Source organism: Colius striatus, chromosome 15 (genome assembly GCF_028858725.1).
Source record: "Colius striatus isolate bColStr4 chromosome 15, bColStr4.1.hap1, whole genome shotgun sequence".
Lineage (NCBI taxonomy): Eukaryota > Metazoa > Chordata > Aves > Coliiformes > Coliidae > Colius > Colius striatus.
In genome coordinates, this window is record NC_084773.1 from 8,701,858 (window position 1) to 8,720,481 (window position 18,624).

General features: G+C 46.8%; 1 protein-coding gene across 1 annotated transcript; it reads right to left on the reverse strand.

Annotated features, from left to right (window-relative positions):
- Positions 1–1,360: 1,360 nt before the first annotated feature.
- On the reverse strand, positions 1,361–16,355 carry WNT5A (Wnt family member 5A). Its single transcript, XM_062008555.1, has 5 exons — positions 15,709–16,355; positions 12,213–12,346; positions 10,828–11,093; positions 5,723–6,015; positions 1,361–4,169 (listed from the first exon to the last, which is right to left on the reverse strand). Exons 1-5 carry the CDS (start codon positions 15,712–15,714, stop codon positions 3,711–3,713), a joined length of 1,158 nt encoding a protein of 385 aa, XP_061864539.1. The 5' UTR covers positions 15,715–16,355; the 3' UTR covers positions 1,361–3,710.
- Positions 16,356–18,624: the final 2,269 nt, after the last annotated feature.

Genomic DNA, 18,624 nt, shown 5'->3' on the forward strand with positions numbered 1-18,624 from the left:
GAGACTTCACGACTTAGCGAAAAACAGGGTGAAAATTGGTATTGGCAAAGCCATAACTGAGCACAAAGATTTGAAGAGATTACTAAAAATATAAGTTTACGAACCAGAGGATAAGAATATTTTGAATAAAATTCAACAGATAAACTTTGCTGCAAATTAAAACAATTCTCTTGTATCTGAGCCCATAATGAGTATTTTGAATACAGATATTTACTGCTGCCAATAAAGAAAATTTTTGGTAACTTTTCTGTTATTGGGAAGAGCTTGAATACAATCCAGTCCAAAAAAAATGCTGACTTTCCTAAATAAGGGCTGTGTTTTTGCAATAAAGAATACTGGTCAATATACAAGTGAAGGAAAACTGAACCAGATGTCAGTAATAGGACCACAGAACGTTGCATTTGCCCAGAATCGCTATTTTAAACACACGATGTTGGTCTACTGGTTTGTGGGATAATACATTTTTGGCAGCCAGAAGGAGTTTCGATATGTTAGAAGGTTATCCTCAAGAAAAAAAAAAAAAAGAAAAAGGAAAGAAGAAAAGAAACGGAGGACAGAGAAAGGCCACTAATTCATTTAGCTCCACATAGCAGAAATACAACTCAAGAAATACAACTTAGCAAGTCAGTTCAAAGAGAAGACAATCTCAAAACAGAAGGTGTGAGTTTCACATTCATTTTCATTTTCTGCTTTACTTCCGTACTACTAATACTTCATTGTACTTTGCCTTTAAAAAAACAAAGGATTATTTCCTCCATACACGCTCGATTTCTGGGCAAGAAGTCTAAGGAAAAACTGGTGAGCTTTCACCTTGCAGCTCCAGTGCAGTCAGACTGAAGGGTGGGGGAACCACATCCCCATCGATGCGCAACCCAAACCGCACAAAACCCCGGCCAGAAAACTTTTCGCATTGGAAATCTTTTGTCACACGAAGATCCTGCTGCCATCGCTGGAAGAAGCTGTTCACAGGAACAGGCCCCACTGTCCCAGAAACACCATAAGCAGCCCTGGAAGCCATATGCACAAATGTAACATTAACCCAGCTCCCTATCCATTGCCAATTAAGAACTAACCTGTCTCTAAAACGATTTCTAGTTCAGAGGGACAGATTTGGCATTTGTTTAGGGAGTGGGATGGGTGTCTCCTTGTATTTAAGAAGTAGTTACATCTGTATGCCTTCTTAATATAGAAATAAAACTTGAAGATGTACTTTGTATGGATGTTTGGCAATCTCTTCCCTGCTTTACCAAGTAGTAAATTTAAAAATCAACTCTATTCATTGTTTTAACAAACCCTCTTCTGAAAGATAATTAAAACCACTTCCCAATATACAACCAAAGTTTTATTTTTATAGTCTATCTTCCATTCTGGTATAATCTTTTCTTTTGTTTTTTTTAAACCAGTGAAATATACAAATCACACAAGACAGAAATATGTACATTAAATGTACAGAACAGAGGAAAGGACACAGAAGATTTACATATCTGAATGACAGGTAAAATATTTTACATTAAATAGTGTTCTGATAGCTAGGATCATGAGACTCAGTTCTGCTCAGACAAAAGTCGATAAAAGGAACTTGAGGTGATTCAGCAAATGAAAAAAAATGATCATGGTTTTTGTACAATAAAAACCAAAGTGACATATTCAATGAATTAGTGCTTTATTTATTTATTTATTTAATCTTACTTTAAAGATATTCTTTGCAAACATCTGAAGATGAGGGGTAAATATGTCCTTGTACAATAAATTAAGAGCAATAAAGCGCCATTTAAGAAGCTGATAAATGATCAAGATGAACTTAATGATACAGCTTAAAGGCTCGTGAAAAGTTAAGGCTTTAGTACAAGTAGGCTGAAGTGAAAGACTTTCCTCCCTTGGTACTTGTAAAACTATTTTCTTTAACTTGTTGGATGGGACTGAGCTGGAAAGAGGCACCTGAACAAATGATGAAATCCCGTATAACTACACAGCACTGGGGAGAAAGTATATTGTTCAACAAACAACAATTTCCATTTCAAAAACTGAAAAGCAAGGGCCAAATGCAGCACATTTTAGAGTTGGAAGGTGTCTCCTTTCAGTAATAATAATGCCCTTAACATGAGAGTGGGGTAGAAGCAATTTCCAGACCAATACCAAAACAAGTGCAGGCTGCTGCCTCTACCAACCATCCAAAAAAGTCCTAAAGCTGGGAAGAGGCTTACTTCTCTGTGATTATCCTTAAAACTTTTGAATGATAAAAGCTTTTAAAAAAAATAATCCCACAAAAAGGTTGGAATCACTCTAAAATCCTGAAGAGATCTAAAAAAGAAAATGGGGGATGAACTGCCCCTTTAATTTAGACATTTTATTATTTCTTAAATCATTAAAATATATATGTACAAAAAGCTTTGAAGTATGAGACACCAGCAGACCACAGTTCTCCCGTATATATGTAACTGCTCAAGTATAGTCTGAACAGTTGTAGTGTATATCTGCAATATATTATCTAAAGCATGTGTATTAAAGACATAGGATGATAAATTTGGTATTGCATTTCATTGAACTATAATAGTTAATGTTATTAAAAGATGAAACTATTGTCTCCTTGAGTGAAAGCATTCCCAAAATCTGTAGAAAAAAACAAAAATCAATCATTCCAAGAGTGGATATCTAATGATTTATTTTCTCACATAAAATTAGAGGAGTTATTTCTCAAGCTGTGTTTTGAAAGACAGCCAGTTATTACACCATTTTTTAAGGCATCTTCAAATTTAGGGAATTCTAATTTCTATGGGCTTTCCAGACTGGGAGATCGAAACTGTTTGCAAGCATTGCGGCTCCCCTCCACCCGCCTACAGTGCTCCAGTCTGTACCTTGGCCGCTCTCCACACTCGGTAGTAGTAAAATACTGCTCTGTAAGATGAGACACTCGAACGTCACAATTAGCTAATAAGGCCAAATTCCACCTTCAAGAATACCTCTATTATTCATCAAGGTAGATTTTATTTTCTTTTTTTCTGGTCTTGTTAGATTCTGGAACCAGACACAGTGACTGAGGAATAGCACAGCTGAAGCCTTTATGATCCTTTGCTCTTTGCCCTCTGATGACATTGCGTACTTAAGCAGGCACATTCAGATATGTAACTGACACCACACTTTGTGACGAATATACCCCTGATTTACAGAGCCTGACATGTACTGAACAGCTTTATATGTCCTATTCTAATAACTTCTAGTGTCTGAAACTAAAAGTCACGGACAGGCCTGTGTGTTCCTCACATCCATAAGGACTGTTCTAACATCCCAAGCACATTACATGGTTGCTCTGCCTACTGCACATGTATTACGTCCCACGGGACTAAATTAGGATATGTTGGATTTTCCCCTCAAACTACTCTATTGTTTTTAAGCAAAGTCAATTTTTTTTTTTCACTTTGTAAAATAAATATTCTCAGGTTCTCTCTCATTATTGCCAAAAATATAAGCCACACACAGTTCTGGGATGGACGCAGAGAGGGTTTCCAGGCACTTCTCTTTGCAACCCTTATATTTTTTCTATTTTCCTTTTTTTTTTTTCCCCTTCCCCTGCCTTTGTTTTTTCTTTTTTAAACAGAAGACGACAACTCATTGGACTCTATAAATAAAGTGGAGATAGTCCTGTGGAAAGGGAGAGGGGTCTGCACCCCTTGCTGGCAGGCGGCTGCAGTTCCTCCCACCTTGTCCATCCCCTATTTGCACACGAATTGGTCCACAATCTCTGTGCACAACTTGCATTTCACGTAGCAGCACCAGTGGAACTTGCAGTGGCAACGCTCTCGCTGCACTGTCTTGAACTGGTCATAACCCCGGCCGCAGCACATGAGTTCGCAGCCATCCATGCCCTCAGAGGTCTTATTGCAAAGGCGGCCCTGGGTACCCAGGGACCCGGTGCTCTCGTTGCGCACACAATAGTCGGGACTGGGATCGATGTAGACCAGGTCGTGGATGGTGGGTGCGTTGAAGCGGCTGTTCACTTGCACCAGCTTGCCCCGGCTGTTGAGTTTCATGGCAGCAGCGCTATCGTATTTCTCCTTCAGGGCATCGCCTACCTTGCGGAAATCGGCGAGCTGCAGCCAACAGGTCTTCAGGCTACAGGAACCCGAGACACCGTGGCACTTACAGGCCACGTCAGCCAGGTTGTAGACAGTCTGGAGAAGTCAGGGAGAGAAAGCAAAAAGGAAGATGAAAGGTTAGTACGGCTGTGAAAGCATTTATTCCCCTTGTTTCCTGTCCTCTGCTGCATTCCCATTCACTCCTCCAAAATATTTGCCTCTTCCCTCCTGCAGTAGGCTGGGAGCAAGTGAGTCGATGCACATGCACCCCCAGCACCTTCATTAGCAGGGAAGGGGAGTGTACTGCTTTCGCCTTCCTCTCTCCACCGCAGAGACAGCCACAACAGCACACACAGCCCAGACAGCAGCATCAGTCAGGCTGCAGACAAATTTCAGGAATTCGCTCTAAAGCCAGCTAAGGATTTTGCTATTTCATTGAGAAATGTAAAACATCCCTTTATTTTCTATCTGAGTTACTCTCTCTATTGATCTCTGCTTGAGGCTGCAATTAGGGAAAGAGTTAAGATTCCTCTTGCTCCTAGCTCAGCTGCAGCTGATTGTCTACTCTTGGCTCAGCATCCTCCTCCTATCCTAAATATTGCTGTGCAAGAGAGACTTCATCCAAGAAGAAACCCCCAAACACCTATGGGTGGGAAACAGAGCTACATAGCAATATCCTCTTTACAAAGCTTTGGCAAGGAAATATCAGTCATTTGCCCTGTACAAATGGAAATAAGAATCAGTGTTTACACTGTCCCAAAAATCCCGGGGTCTGACACATTAGATGATACTGTAGACAACTTCCACCCAGCAGTTAGAGAGTCCTAACGCTGCCAAATGGCACTGCAAAGATGAGGCTGAGGAAGGAAAAAACTGCTCGAGTCTCCATAAGCAACTGTGAAAGTGTCATTTTTCTTCTTGCTAATAGTAAATTGGCCTGTCTATTGCTTTCAGACATCCTTCTCTCACATTTAAATACTATTAATTTTCAATTATCTTTCATCCTTCTTCACCTTAGAACACAAGTGTAAAGTCTCTAGCCAATTATTTCTGGCACTTCGTGCTCTAGGAAAATAATGATTTTGGCTCTTTATAGTCAGACTATTAAAAAAGAAAAGTTTACACCCTTCATTTACGGCATTTTCGAGATTAAAGAAACCATAAAGACACATTTAACCACAGAAGACCATGTTTTATAATAATATGGAGGAGCTTTTCACATCCTCTCAAAGCAGGGAAAGAAAGTCAGAACAAGCCTGCAGCATGATTCCAGGCTGGGAAGCCCAGTGCGTCCCTCTTCCCTCCAATGCACACTGTCCTGGTTGGAAATATAAACTAATAAAATCCTGTTCTACAAAGAACTCACAGCAAGAAGGGCACTTTGAATGAAACAGTACAGAGAGAAACACAACATGCTTTGGTCCCAATCCGTCCCCATGGGGAAGGCAACAGGGCTGTCAGACAAGCAGTGGCAGCACAAATTCATATACTCCCCACCCACCTACACCCTGTATTTGCTGTTTTCTTGGTTTGTGCATCAAAACAGAGACAAGCTTTGGTGGCTGGCCACCACCCAGCAAGGCTGTGTGCTCCACCAAGGCACGCCTTTCCCCAGAAGGAGGGATGCAGACAGGGGCCGAGGGACTTACTCTTCTCCCGGCCTCGTTATTGTGCAGGTTCATCATGATGCGGGCACTTTCATAGGATCCTCTCTGGTAAACTCTCTCACGCTCCCGGGCATCAACGAACTCCTTGGCAAAGCGATATCCATATTCAATGTTATCTCCACAGCCACCCCAAAGCCAGTCCCGGGGCAAGTCCTTAGGCCGCGCAGCACGGCTGCAGCCGCAGGAGGAGAGCTCACCCTCCCGGCAGGCACGGCTCATGGCGTTGACCACCCCGGCCGCGCTCACTGCGTAGGTGAACGCCGTCTCCCGGCTGCCTGCGCAGAAAGAGAAGTGGTGTTAAGGGAGAGCCCACGTGCACTGCCAGGAGGGCAAAAGCTCTTCAGGAGCCACCAACATTCATGTGCCTGCTAAAAGATAAGAGTAACCCTGAATCACACTCTTCAGAATGTGCTTGCTCTGAAAAAAAAACCCAAACCAATGAGTGAAACCAATCCCTTAGTACAGACAAGGTGTTTGGGAAGAGTAGGAGTCGCTTCTCAATTCTGTTGGTGACAGCTTGGATGGGGGAGCAGGGGGCCAGAATTGTGAATGGAATTGTGGTCGGAGCATGATGCCAGCGGGGCCAAAGCAGCTGTGCCTGCGTGTAAGGGGCAGAAAGGGAAACGTTCCCTGTCTTTCAGGAAAAGAAAAGAGATGTTAAATACAACTTTTAAAAGTCTGGTTCTTAAATTACTACTTCTCAAACATGATTGATGCACTTCGTCCACTTATTGCAATTTATTTAAAGTTATAGCATTTTACAAAGTTGCCTGGTATCAAAAGAAATGCACAGCAGAATAACATACAACTTTTCACCCTGTGCATAAGCCAAGTACTTCTGTGGGAGGCTATTTAAAACTAAAGACAACCTGTGCTGTTCAGTATCCACCATTCCAATTCATGTGAATATGGCAAGTGAGTCCAGGGACAATCATCTTTACAAATTACAAGGAAGAAAAAACCCTTGGCACAAGGCAGCTTTGAAGGTTTTCTCCTGCAACTGGTGGCCTTAAATGGAAATTGAAAACCTTGAGTTTCAAACTTTCAGAAGAAAAAGTTACAATACCCACAATGCAAGCTACAGTCACATACCATCCTCTTGACAGTATCTAATCTCACCTTCATTTGGAGTCTAACTTCCCTAATTGCTTTCACAAGGGTGCACAAATTCTGACTACAACAAGGAAAGCTTTCAAACAAACAAAAAACACAACCCATAAAACTTGCACCAAAGAGCCAACTTGAAGTTTGGTTTTCATCTTAAGAGACAGCATCCCACTGGATCTTTTCCAAGAAAGATTCTCAGAATCACTGAGAATAGACTAAATATTTTTTTTCCTATTTATATGAGTTAAGTTTTGTTCCTAATCTTTAGTCCAATCAATAGATCAAGCTAGCTTTTAATCTTCACTTTACAAGATTTTTCTTAGGGAACAGAATGGGCCTTTGTAAAATTAGGGCTTTGAGAGGCTGTATTTTGGGCACGTTGTACGTATTTAGGCAGCAACATTTTGAGGCAGAAACTCTTTGTACAAGACCGATCATAACAGGTCAAATCTAATAGGAGCTTTCAAGCACTTCTGAAACATAAATAATTTGCAGTCTGGTCCACATTTAACATCAAGATGACACCATGCTCAGAGCAGCTTTGTTAATATAACAGCTGTCATCCACTGGATTAATTTTAGTAATAGATGCTGGTTTTAAATGGGAAAAATCACAAGTCATATGTTGGCAAAGATTAGATTTAAGGAAGATGAGAAGCACTTTGAGCCCTTACTTACAATGGTCTATTCTCAGAGACACCTGCTCATGGAAGTACTTAGAAGAATTATGGGTATAAAGGGTTACAGGAGTAGCCTTTTCAGTTTAAAAAGATTTGGCTTTATGTGGTGACTTATGTCTTGCATTTACTGCAAACTATAGCAGGGGGAACATCATACAGATGTTCATGTTCCTGTTTGTTCTGTAACACACATTTTTGGATTAATTCCTTAAGCAAAATTTCCACTAGATTGAGAGGAAAGAAACATGGTCTGCTTCAGACCACAGGACTAGCCTCTTCCGTTCCATTTTATTCTTTTTCATGTTTAGTTAGCTCCTGCTTTTGTATGGTTAACTACGCAGTTTATTGCAGGATTTAAACCCATAAAGCTGACTTTTTTTTGCTTTATCCTGGAGTGTATTTTAAAGAACTCAGTCTTAGCGGGAAGGAGAGGGAAAGGCTAGGGTACAGAAAGGACAGTTGCACCCCAAATTCCCTCCTTGAACATCTACTTGAATTATAAAATACCATCAACTGCTGAAATAGATTTCATTTGCCTGGAGTTTGCAAGCCAATGCTGCCTCAACTCATCAACCCCAAGAACACATTTAGAGTGATGGTTCCACATGGATGAGTTGCTCTGATTTTTTCTTTAAGTCTTTAGGCACAACTGTGCTTTACTTCACTGTCAAACATAACTGTCTTTTCCCACAGTCCAGCATTTCTTTCTATTGTAGCCATGGCAAGGAAAGACACATTCCAAACATGTTTGAGTCCCTTCTCTCTCATATATATAAAACATAGAAATGGAACCGTTCAATATATACAGGCTGTAGGAAGCCACCCACAGAGCAAGGAGCTCAGCTTTACACTTGATATGAATAAGTCTGCAAGAACAGAACAATTTTTTTTTTAATACCTGAACATAAGATACAAAATGTTCTTTGTCTTGTATTTTAAAAGCATTCAACATCAGGCAGAAGGCATGAATAAACTGAACCCCAAATACACTGAGCTGCTGGAGGAGGACCTAGTTATTTTATTTGATATTAGCACTTCTCAGCTGTTTGCAAAAGCCCAGCACAGCCAGCCCTGGGCTGGCCATGAAGCCAGGAGATGGTGCATGGCAGTGATGGCAGGAGGACCATGGCCTCATCTGGGAAACAGTAGCAAAGGACAGCAGCACAGAACAAAAGCCTCAATTTTTTTCAGTTCAGTAAGCCACAGAGCAAGTTTCCAAACCCAATGCTAGGTTTATTTTTACAGCTTTAGCTCACTTTGCAGGATAAATCCTGGAAGAAAGACTGTCCATTTATGTACCGGGGTAATGACTGTGCTGCCAGCCAGTGCTTTGTCCAGGCGCTCTCCTACGTGCGGCCAGCAACAGCATGTCCTTAGCTTGGGTGGCAAAATCCTCCCAAACTGCTTGCATTTGAATCCTGAATATAACCATCTCATGTCAGTGACAGTAATGAATATCTGACAGTCCCTAACAAGCCAGCGTATGGTGGGCTGAAGTAAAATGGAATCAGGCTCTAAAGTACCCATTTTTCCCACTCAGAGGAACAGCAATTGGTATTACTGAAGGTCAGTAAGAAATAATACAACTGTTACCCACAACACCTTTCTTGTTCTCAGTGAATACACTCTTTAGGCTCTTTAACTCTTGAATATGGCTATTAACCTTGCTTCCATCTGCAATTAGAATAAGTGGCTTAATTACATGATGAATTGCTATGTAGACATCAGCTAATACAGTCATATTCAGAAGGGTGCGGCAAATTTATTTAACTTGAAAGAAACCACCTTTAAATAGATCTGTCATACTTGGGAAGGGCAGAAACGTCTATTCCGGAGACAGACACCACAAATCATGGGCCCAATCCTGTACATTTCTTCACACCAATAGTCCCCTTGAGCTAATTTTCACTTGCTTGGATAATAAATAAGGGCTGAAGGATGAAGGCGTAAATTTTAAACAGATTATTTTTCTGACATCTGTTAGATTATTAGAACAGAAAGGTGTACAGAAAAGGTTTTCTTTCATGTTTCATGTGCTTTTAGATTTTTGCTCAGTTAGGGTAAAAAAAAAAAAAACAAACTCTATACAGGGTTTAATCTTGTGATTGCAAAAAAAGCCTAGGGAAGGTTGTTTATCTAAAATCAGCTGTTCAATTAGGTACTCTTATGCAATAGATTTTTTTTCTATTTGTCTGACAACGTCCAAATAAAAGCCTAACAAAAATCGAGACTAAACGCGATTTGTTACATTTCTTCAACCTTAACTGCAGTTAGCCTGTTTACAAAGAAACCTAGCTTGAGCCTGACTTTTAAACTTTTTTTTAAAGCAGGACAGAAAATACTGACAGAAAAATTTTACATCTACAACTAAAAAGCACTTCTGATTTTGCCAGTGTACTGATCACTACATAAAAGATCACAACTGTCAGCCAGAGAAAATAGGCATTTTTTTCAGTTGCTTACACAGAATCAGTAATCTGACTTGGGAAAGTCAGAGAAAAGTTCCACCATGGACCCAGTTCAACAGCACTGGTTAAAATTTTGCCAAGGACTTTAAAATACGATGAGGTCCTTAAACGACAGGGAAGGCAGGCAGCACATGAGCACTGGAGACGCACATTTCAAAGAGAATCTGATAGGGAAAGGGTTGGGTGCCCACCAAATTGCAGTGAGATTAAGGTTAAACAGGAATCTGTCTTTTCTCAGCAATGTGATTACGTTAAACGCAAGTTAGAAGGACAATCACACATTTTGTCCTCATAGAACTGCTTTCACAAAAAAATTACCCTGCTACAATACTTTTAACAGATATCTACCTTTCTCAAAAAGAGGAAAAAAAAGTTACCATATCTGGAAATAAGCAAGAAGGAATTGCCTATAAAAACTAATAGACAGAGCAGCAATTTTCAGTTAACCTCCAGACCAAGAGTAATTTATTATGCGGCTGCTAACTTTGGAACTAGACATGGACATCTTTAATTTTACAAGACGCTGCTGGTTTTAATTCTCTCAGGTTGCCTTTTGTCTCACGTTTTCTAAAAGGAGGTTTCAGAGCTGCATTTTCCTTTCTTCTCTATTCCCACATGCAAATATATATTCCTACTTTGTTTTCCAAGACATGGCTGGACAGTAGTGGGAAATCACCTCCAGCTAAAAATAATTCAACTCCTTTGCCAACTTTTAAAAACACTTGATTGTATACAGTACTCAGTAAGAACCTGGCAAGAGTTTCAAGTGCAGAACAGTATGTGCCATACATATCCTTAGACAAGAGTTTAATTATAAAGATGTTGCTTCCTACCTATCTGCATGACTCTGCCAAACACAGAGTTGTTGTCCACAGTGCTGCAATTCCATCTTCTATGTCTGAACTGATACTGGCACTCCTTAATTCCCGTCTTTGCACCCTCTCCAATGAACTGCATATGGTCCTGATACAATTGGCAGAGTTTCTTCTGTCCTTGGGAAAGCCCTGCTAGCTGGCTACATAGTGGCTGGGCTCCTATTATATATACCTCTGACATCTGAACAGGGTTCATGGGGTTCATAGGGTTCATCCCTAAAGACCTGCACAAAGAAAGGTTTGGGTTAATAAACAAGAAAAATCAAAAAAGAAAAAAAATTATAAATCTCAAACAGAAATGTATGTTATACATGAGCATACGACTCCTGGTTTTGCTAACAGCTGAGGAAAAAAACCCACTTAAATATAAAACTTTTTAAAGACAGTGTAGAATAGAAGTTATCGGTTCCCATCCATGTGGTTATCAACATGCTTAAAGGACTGAAGTATGATGCAGACTTGGAAAGCTTGCATCTACGCAGTCTTTTATCAACTTAAAGGGATGTAGTGAAAATAACAGAAGCTCTGGACAACTGTAAGGCCAGAAAAATAAAGCAAAAATGAGAAAAGCCTCTCCAAATCCCAATATAACACACATTTTACATTTAGGTCTGTATTTTTCAATGTATTTTACCATAAACAAATAGGGAAACCTTTAACAAGTCACAAGTTAGAAACTTGCTACAGACTACTTCCAACTTCTTCCAAACGGCACACAAAAACACAGAGGAAAGTATATACACTGTAAACAAAATGAACTTTGTTTTCTTAATTCTTAAAATGCTCTTCACACAATACATTTCCATGAAAAAGTGGCTATTAATCTCAACAGTATCACTTGAAAGAGAAAAGAAACACCTATTTCAAGAACTCCCAACATAGAAACAGATAAGTTGTCAAAGCAGAAATTTAAATGCACATCTTTGTAATAAAATATATTTATAAACATTTAAGGAAACTGAACAGAAATTCAAACTGAAACTTTAACACAAGTTTTTACTTGTAAATCAGCATTCTTTCAGAGATGTAACATTTCAAAATTAAAGGAGTTCAAAAGACTTTTAAAAGAGAGGCAAATCTAGTAATTTAAGGATGATCACATTCAGAGAGAATCTACTGTACAGCAGTCTAAAAACAGAATTTTATAAAACGAGAAGTTGTACATTTACACTTACTCGAGACTCGTTCTTTTTACTATACAATATATTACAACTACAACATTACTCCCCTGCTGTCTCGTTCATGCGGTACTCCCTCGGAAACAAAGCACATAAGTAAACAGACATTTAATCAAGCAAATCTTGACATCTTCTTTTAAAATCAAGTCGATACAAGATGCTTACCACCAAGAGCTGGCTTCTATTACAACCTGGGTAAAAGAGGAGAAAATGGCCAGAGCCACTATGAGGTACTGAGAAGCCATTGTACTGCCAACTGTCCCCAAAGCACCTCCTTGGATTAATACTGCAGTGGATTTCTAGAGGGGGGAGAAAAAGGATCAGATTGTTTATTGCTTCTCAGACCATTTTCGAGCATTCAAGTTTAAACAACGGAAGTATCCGGGCCCCTGTTAACTTGACTCTGACTCGCCTACCCTTCTCCCCACCGAGGCTCTGGTGCCAGACGCAGTCACGTCGCGGCTCCCGCTCCATCGGGCAAAACCCACCCACGCACCCCCACCCCCTCCCCCGCCGACACCGCCTTCCCGGGGCGGCCGCAGCATCGACCCGCGCCCGCCCGTCCCTCTGCCCCGGCCCCGCTGCTCCTTGCAACCCGCCCGCGCCGCGACAGGACGGGACTGGACCAGACCGCTGCTCCGGACGCGGAAGACCCCATCCCCGCATCCCGCCCGGTCATCCCCTCTGCCCCAGGGCTACAGGCGGCCCGCAGGCTTCGGGCTGGGAATTACCCCATCGCTCCCCGCTCCGGAGCCAGCATCATGGACACGAAACGCTCCCGGCTGGCAAAAGGTAGCTTCAGGTTTGTCTGAAGCCCGAGCGGGCTTTGGGCCCGCGGGGGAGGGGAGGAGGTCCGGTGCCACGGGCGGGTCGGTGCCGCTGGGGGCCCGGCGGCTCCCACTCGGGAATGATGAGCCGGTCCTCGCCCTGCCCCGCCGCCCCTTAAACCATCTCGCCGCAGCCTCCGCGCTGCGCTGCCGCCTGGTCCCCGCGATCGCCGAGGCAGCCCCGAGCTCCGCGCTGGCGCCGCGGGGACAGCCCCGACGGCAGCCTCCTGGCCTCGTCTGGGTCGGCACCGGCCCTGGGAGGTACCAGGAGCGACAAAGAGCAGCCTCGCGTCCCGACCCGCCCGCTGCAGCAATGAGGTTGCCGTCTTGGAAGTCAAACGCTTCCCTCGACAGCTCCCGCGATCACCATCTGCGTCCTCACACAGGACCCTAAGTCGGTAACTAGTGCCATTCACGGGTTTTATTTCCCCTCCCCTCGGAAAAAAAAAAAAAAAGAAAAAAAAAGAAAAAAAAAATCGACACTTGGGGGCTCCCTATTCATTCTCAAATGCCGAATTGGAGGTGCTTTTAATTCTAATTTATTTCTGCTTGCGAGGGGCCAGGAGGAGCGGACCGATCGCAGCGGGAAGTCGGGCTGACACGAAACCTGCCCGTGCTGTACAGGCGTGGAAGATGCCGTCAGCGCGGGGACCCGGACGCGTGTGGGAGCGGGGCAAAACCGCCCCTCGCCGCTGTCCGCTTCCTGCCCCGTGGGGAGTGGGGAGGGTGCAGTTTCTTATTTCTGGTGGCGGGTGAATGGGGGTCGGTCTCCCTCAGCAGGAAGAGCCCGTCCCGTTTAGATGGGATCAACCCTACGGAAGATGCGAAAACCAAGGGCGTATCAAACAAGGGATGAGGCGAACCAAGGTGCGAAGAGCTCGCTGCGACACCCAAACCCCAACGTATTCTTTTTTCTTTCATGTTACTTCGTAAAATAAGATGAATAACTATTAAAGAACTGTCATGGAACTGCCCGAGCCCTGAGGAGGTTGAAGACGCCGGCGCCCAAGGGAGATCCTAAAGATGCACAGCAAGCAAGCCCCATACACGCCGACTTGCCCCGGCGGGACGTGCGGTCGGGGCCCGCCGGGCGCGGAGGGAGCTGATATCCGTGGCACCTCGGTGAGGGGACTCAGTACCCGCGACGCAAGACCCCAACGGCGAGGCCAAAGCCTGTCTGCCCTGTTCAAAGGGACCTGGTGTCTCCCCGAATGTGGCCGTCACCGCGCCGTAGCGAAAGCCGCACCGCCCCCGAGGCCTCTGGGGAGCTGTGACACCTCGCTCCCAACAGGGGGCGGCCTCGGCCGCCGCAGCCCCGGGAGGCGACAGGGCCGGGCAGCTGATGGCCCTCGACGGCACCTCCCGCGCCTCAGCATCGCTGCCATCACTCGCCTCGTCCTCCGACACGGTGCTGCGCGGCGAGGCAGGAGGAAGCACCTGCGCTCAGGGACGAACCCAGCCCCTCCAGCCAATCCCTTCTGCACGCAGCAGCTGACAAGCTGCCATCAAAACCAAAACACTTCCACCTCTCCCCCCGCCCCCCCCCAAAAAATCAAACAAAAGATAAACAAAACTGAGAAAGACTGGCCGGCAGCATGGCAACATTGGCCATCATGAGTGTGAGGCACCATTTGCAACTTTGTAGGGCCGCCGAGATTGGTTTTTGGTATTTAATGCACCCCATGCGGAGCCCGCGCTCTTTGCTGAGATGAAAAGGGAGGCTTTTACAGATCCTGCAGCCGCGGGATCGCCTGTGATCCTGTTTTACACGGGGTGTCTGGAAAGCCTGCGAAGGCATCTGGTTTTCTGGGAGCACTACCTGTGAGAAGGCGGCATCCAGAGCCTCGGCTCCGGGGGGCTGTAAACTGCGGCGGCCTCCGCGGGAGGCGCAGCGGCTCCGCGGGGAACCCCCCAGCCGCCCCCTGCTCCCTCCTGCGGCTTTACATCCATTTTGGACGAGCGAGACCCAAGTTTCACGTTTGAAGAGAAAAGCACTCGCTGGGTCCCCAGCCCAGCTCTCTCCCACCGAAGAAAAGGGTGTTTTCCAAGGGGGTTTAAGGCGCACCACTATCCTTCCCTCCGGCCGGGGAAGAGCCTCGCTTCTCGGCCCAACTGAACTCTCAGTGACCCTCCGAGCGCAACCGATTTAGCATACAATTGACAATTAAAAACAAACAAACAACAAAAAGCCAACAGCTTTTCCAACATGGAGTCCTCGCAGCGCCGAGGGGACCCCGAGGAGCCGCTCTCCTCCGCTCTGACCCAGGCAGGACCCTCTGCAGATGTAGAGTGATAATCTCCAGAAACTTAGAATAAAATTAAAAAAAAAGAAAAACCACGGGGGATGGGGGGGGGGGGACTGATTCCAGGTTCTCCGCTGGCCCCCAGCCAGCTCTCCTTAAAGGTACAGGCCACCATTAGCGCCGACGTTGAGGTCCTCCATAGCGATCCCCCTCGGGAAAGTTTGGAAAGATGTCTTTAAACTCGCGTTAGGAGCCGCTGCCAGAAAGATGCACCGGGACACGGCGGGCAGAACGAGTCCAGCAAGTGTCCCTATGTCCCTGCCGGGGGTAGCTTCTTTTAGGGGGCGGGGGGATTTAAAAAGGGAAGGAAAATAAGAAAATAAAGGAACTTTTTCCAAGAGAAGAGCCGCGCTCTCCGCGGTGAGAGCGGAGAGGTGGGAGCGCCCGGCAGCAGCCCGGCAGGAGCGGGCCGACCACCGGCAGGGTCCCGCGCCCGCGCATGGCCGCACCCCGCCGCGATGCAGCCTGCCCTGCGCGCCCGCGGCCGCAGCCTCCCGCGGCGCGGAGGCACCGCACCCCACACGGACTCACCTCCATTGCCGCGGGATCACCGAGCGAGAGCAGCCAAGTAATCCAAGCAGAGCAGAAGGGGAAAGGGCGAGGCGAAAATAAAATCCTGGATCGCAGGAGGCGGGTGGTATCCTCGCAAGCAGCGGACGGCGGCGGCTGCCGGGGGAGCACGGGGGCCCGCGGAGCTGGCGGGGGGCGGTGGGCGAGCGGTCACTCTGTCCGGCGCAGGCTGAGTGTGTCCGACTGCGGAGAGGGGCACCAGTGCAGCCTTCTTTCCAAGGTCCATCAGCATTCGCAGTAATTAGGGCTTTCCACCACCAGAAGAAGGAGGCAAAAAAAAAAAAAAGCCCCCCAAAAAAAGAAAAAAAAAGCCAACCCAACACACGCACACAGCGCCCGTGGGCGTGATTGTGCGGAAGCAAATAAAAATCTTCACAAGCGGCAGCGAAAGAGCCGCGGGCGACGATCCGTCCCACCAGCCCAGGTGGTGCCGCCGCGGGGCTCCCCGCGCTCCCACCCGGCTCCCGACAGCGCTCGGGCCGCCGGCGCGGACCGGGCAAGGGAGACGAGTAGAGCCGAGCGGACGCAGGGCTTCCCCCTTGCCCGCCCCCCTTCACTTTGCTTAAAGGCTGGGCGGTGCGGAGCCGGGCGTCCGCGGCTGCAGAGCCATCCTGGGGCTGGCTCCCTCCATTTTATACAGAGAAGAAAAAGCCCAACAGAAAAAGTAGTTTCTGTACAACCGGGGAAGGAGGAGGGGGGAACCTTGTGCACGCGTGTGTCTGTCTTACGGGGCGACTGATCCTGCCAGGCGAGCAGGGGCAGGGGGAGGGGAGACGTCCGGGGCTTCAGGAGCTGCTGCTCCCTCAATCCATCGCAGGCGAAGGCGCCCAGCGCCGGGGAGCGAGCAAGTTACGCGCAGGAGAGCGAGCCGGCGCAGACGGCGTCGTGCTGCAGCCGACCCTTCCTCCTCGGGGCTCTGTCCCCCGCCTGCTGCAACCGGCCCAACTCCCCCCGTCTGTCTCCCTCGCTCCTCTTCACCCTGCTGCTTAAAACTGTTAAAAAAAAAAAAAAAGAAGAAGAAAAAAAAAGAAAGAAACAAAAAAAAAGTTGTAGAGCCAACGGCAGCTGAAAAACTTTCTCCGCAGCGCATGCGCTCACGACCGACCTATTGCAGACTGGGCTGGATTTTAAAGCTGTACGGCAGCGAGCGGGACCCCAGTACAGCCTCAGGGCGGGCTGGGGACATCGGGATTCCGTCGCCGCAGCGCGTCCCAAGGAGCGCGCCCGTCGTGTGCCCCGGCAGAGTCCCGCGTCCCCAGGCCCTTCTCGGTGGTCAAGCCCGGCGTCAGACCCCGTCGACACAAATTCGTGAACACAAATTCTTCCCGCAAAGCGGTGTCCCCTGCGCCCACCTCATCCGTAGGGGTGCGCGGTCCGCCCTGTGCCACCAGCACTGTCGGCTGGTTATCCCGGCGCGAGGGCACACACGCACACACACACGCACTCAGCTGCCAGGCCGGGCCCGCGGAGGCTCCCCCTCATATACATGTGCATGCAATGTGCGGCGCACATGGCCGAGCCGGAGGGAGCTGCATCAGCGTTCCTGATGAGCAGCTCATTTGACAAGTCTTGTTTATCGCATGGTCCGAGACACGAGAGGGGCCGCGTCTGCCGCGGCCAGAGCGGGCTCGACGGTTTCACTTCCTCTTTCTTTGGCATCTTCCCCCCCCCCCCTTGTAAGTTCGGCAAGTTGTTGACAAAACTGTTTATCATTTAAGACTCAGTGAGAGCTATAGGCGAGGAGGACTTCGCGGACCCTTTGTACTTCAGAGTGCTTTCCCCGCTTTGCAGTCCTCAGCCAAAGTGTTTCTTTATTGCACCTCTCACATCGCTCATGCACCCAAATGCAGGAAATGGGAGTGTTCCCCCAGCCATGCCGTAATTCTGCATTATTTTCCTTGCATTCGCCTGCGACTGCGGGTCCACAAGGGGAGGGGGCACATTATCAAAGCAGCTCTGGAAAATCCAAACAGGCTGCGAGAGCAGTTCCGCTATCAATAAATGCATTCACTCCTTCGAAGCCATTCCAGTGCAAATAAAAATACCTTTAGGAGCCAAACGGGGGAATGGCACGTCTCGGCCGGCCTGTGATCGCTGCCCTCACGCCCCCAGGGCCGCCAGGTAAGCGCAGCCCTCCCTCGGCACCAGCCATCGCTGCGCTCCCTCATCTCGACCACCGAACAGCCGCTCTCCACCTCGAGGCCCCGATGACCACGCTGCCTGCTTTGCCCGCCGGCTTCCCGGGAGGGAAAGACTCTGAGGGGCCGCCGAGAAGGGAGCACCCGGCTCTGAGAGCCGAGGAGCGGGACGTCTCTGTCCGCGGGTGCGCAGGGAGGAAGCGGGCCGGCGGGGAAAGCGGAGCGCTGCCGGACTCAGCCCCCTGGGACGCACAATCAGCCCGGGACCTTGCTCGATCCCGCCGGCACCTGCAAGGCCCGAGACCGTAGCATCGCTTCCGGCAGATTTATTTACTCCCTAATGTCCGCGGAGCCTTTCTATTAGCCAGCCTTAGAGCCTAGATTGCGGTTCATTCCGCGGGACGGCTGGTGAGGAATTTATAAATTAGGTATAGCACCAGATCCGGAGAGGAATAAAGGGGTTGTTCGTACCTTTTAGGAAGACCAACCTTAGTTTTATGCCTAGTAAATAATATTTTATTGCCTTTGGTTTACTGTGGCATTTCAATTATCCCCTTTAGGAGTCTGCAAACTGCGTGGGTTAAAGGTCATTTCTCAAATCGCTAGAATTAGTAAAGAATAGCAGAAAACTGTAAAAAGGGGAGGAGTCGTGCAATAAAACAAGAAGGATCGCCTGAAATAAACTAATAAAGAGCCTCGAGCTGTTTACCTCTCACATTTGTATTCCCGAATGATGTTT

Excerpts from the sequence above, each read along its gene's own strand:
- WNT5A (XM_062008555.1), bottom strand. Across the intron at positions 6,016-10,827 it reads TGGCAGAGTCATGCAGATAG|GCAGCCGGGAGACGGCGTTC; the intron begins GTAGGAAGCAAC and ends CTTTCTGCGCAG. Across the intron at positions 4,170-5,722 it reads ATAACGAGGCCGGGAGAAGA|ACTGTCTACAACCTGGCTGA; the intron begins GTAAGTCCCTCG and ends TGACTTCTCCAG.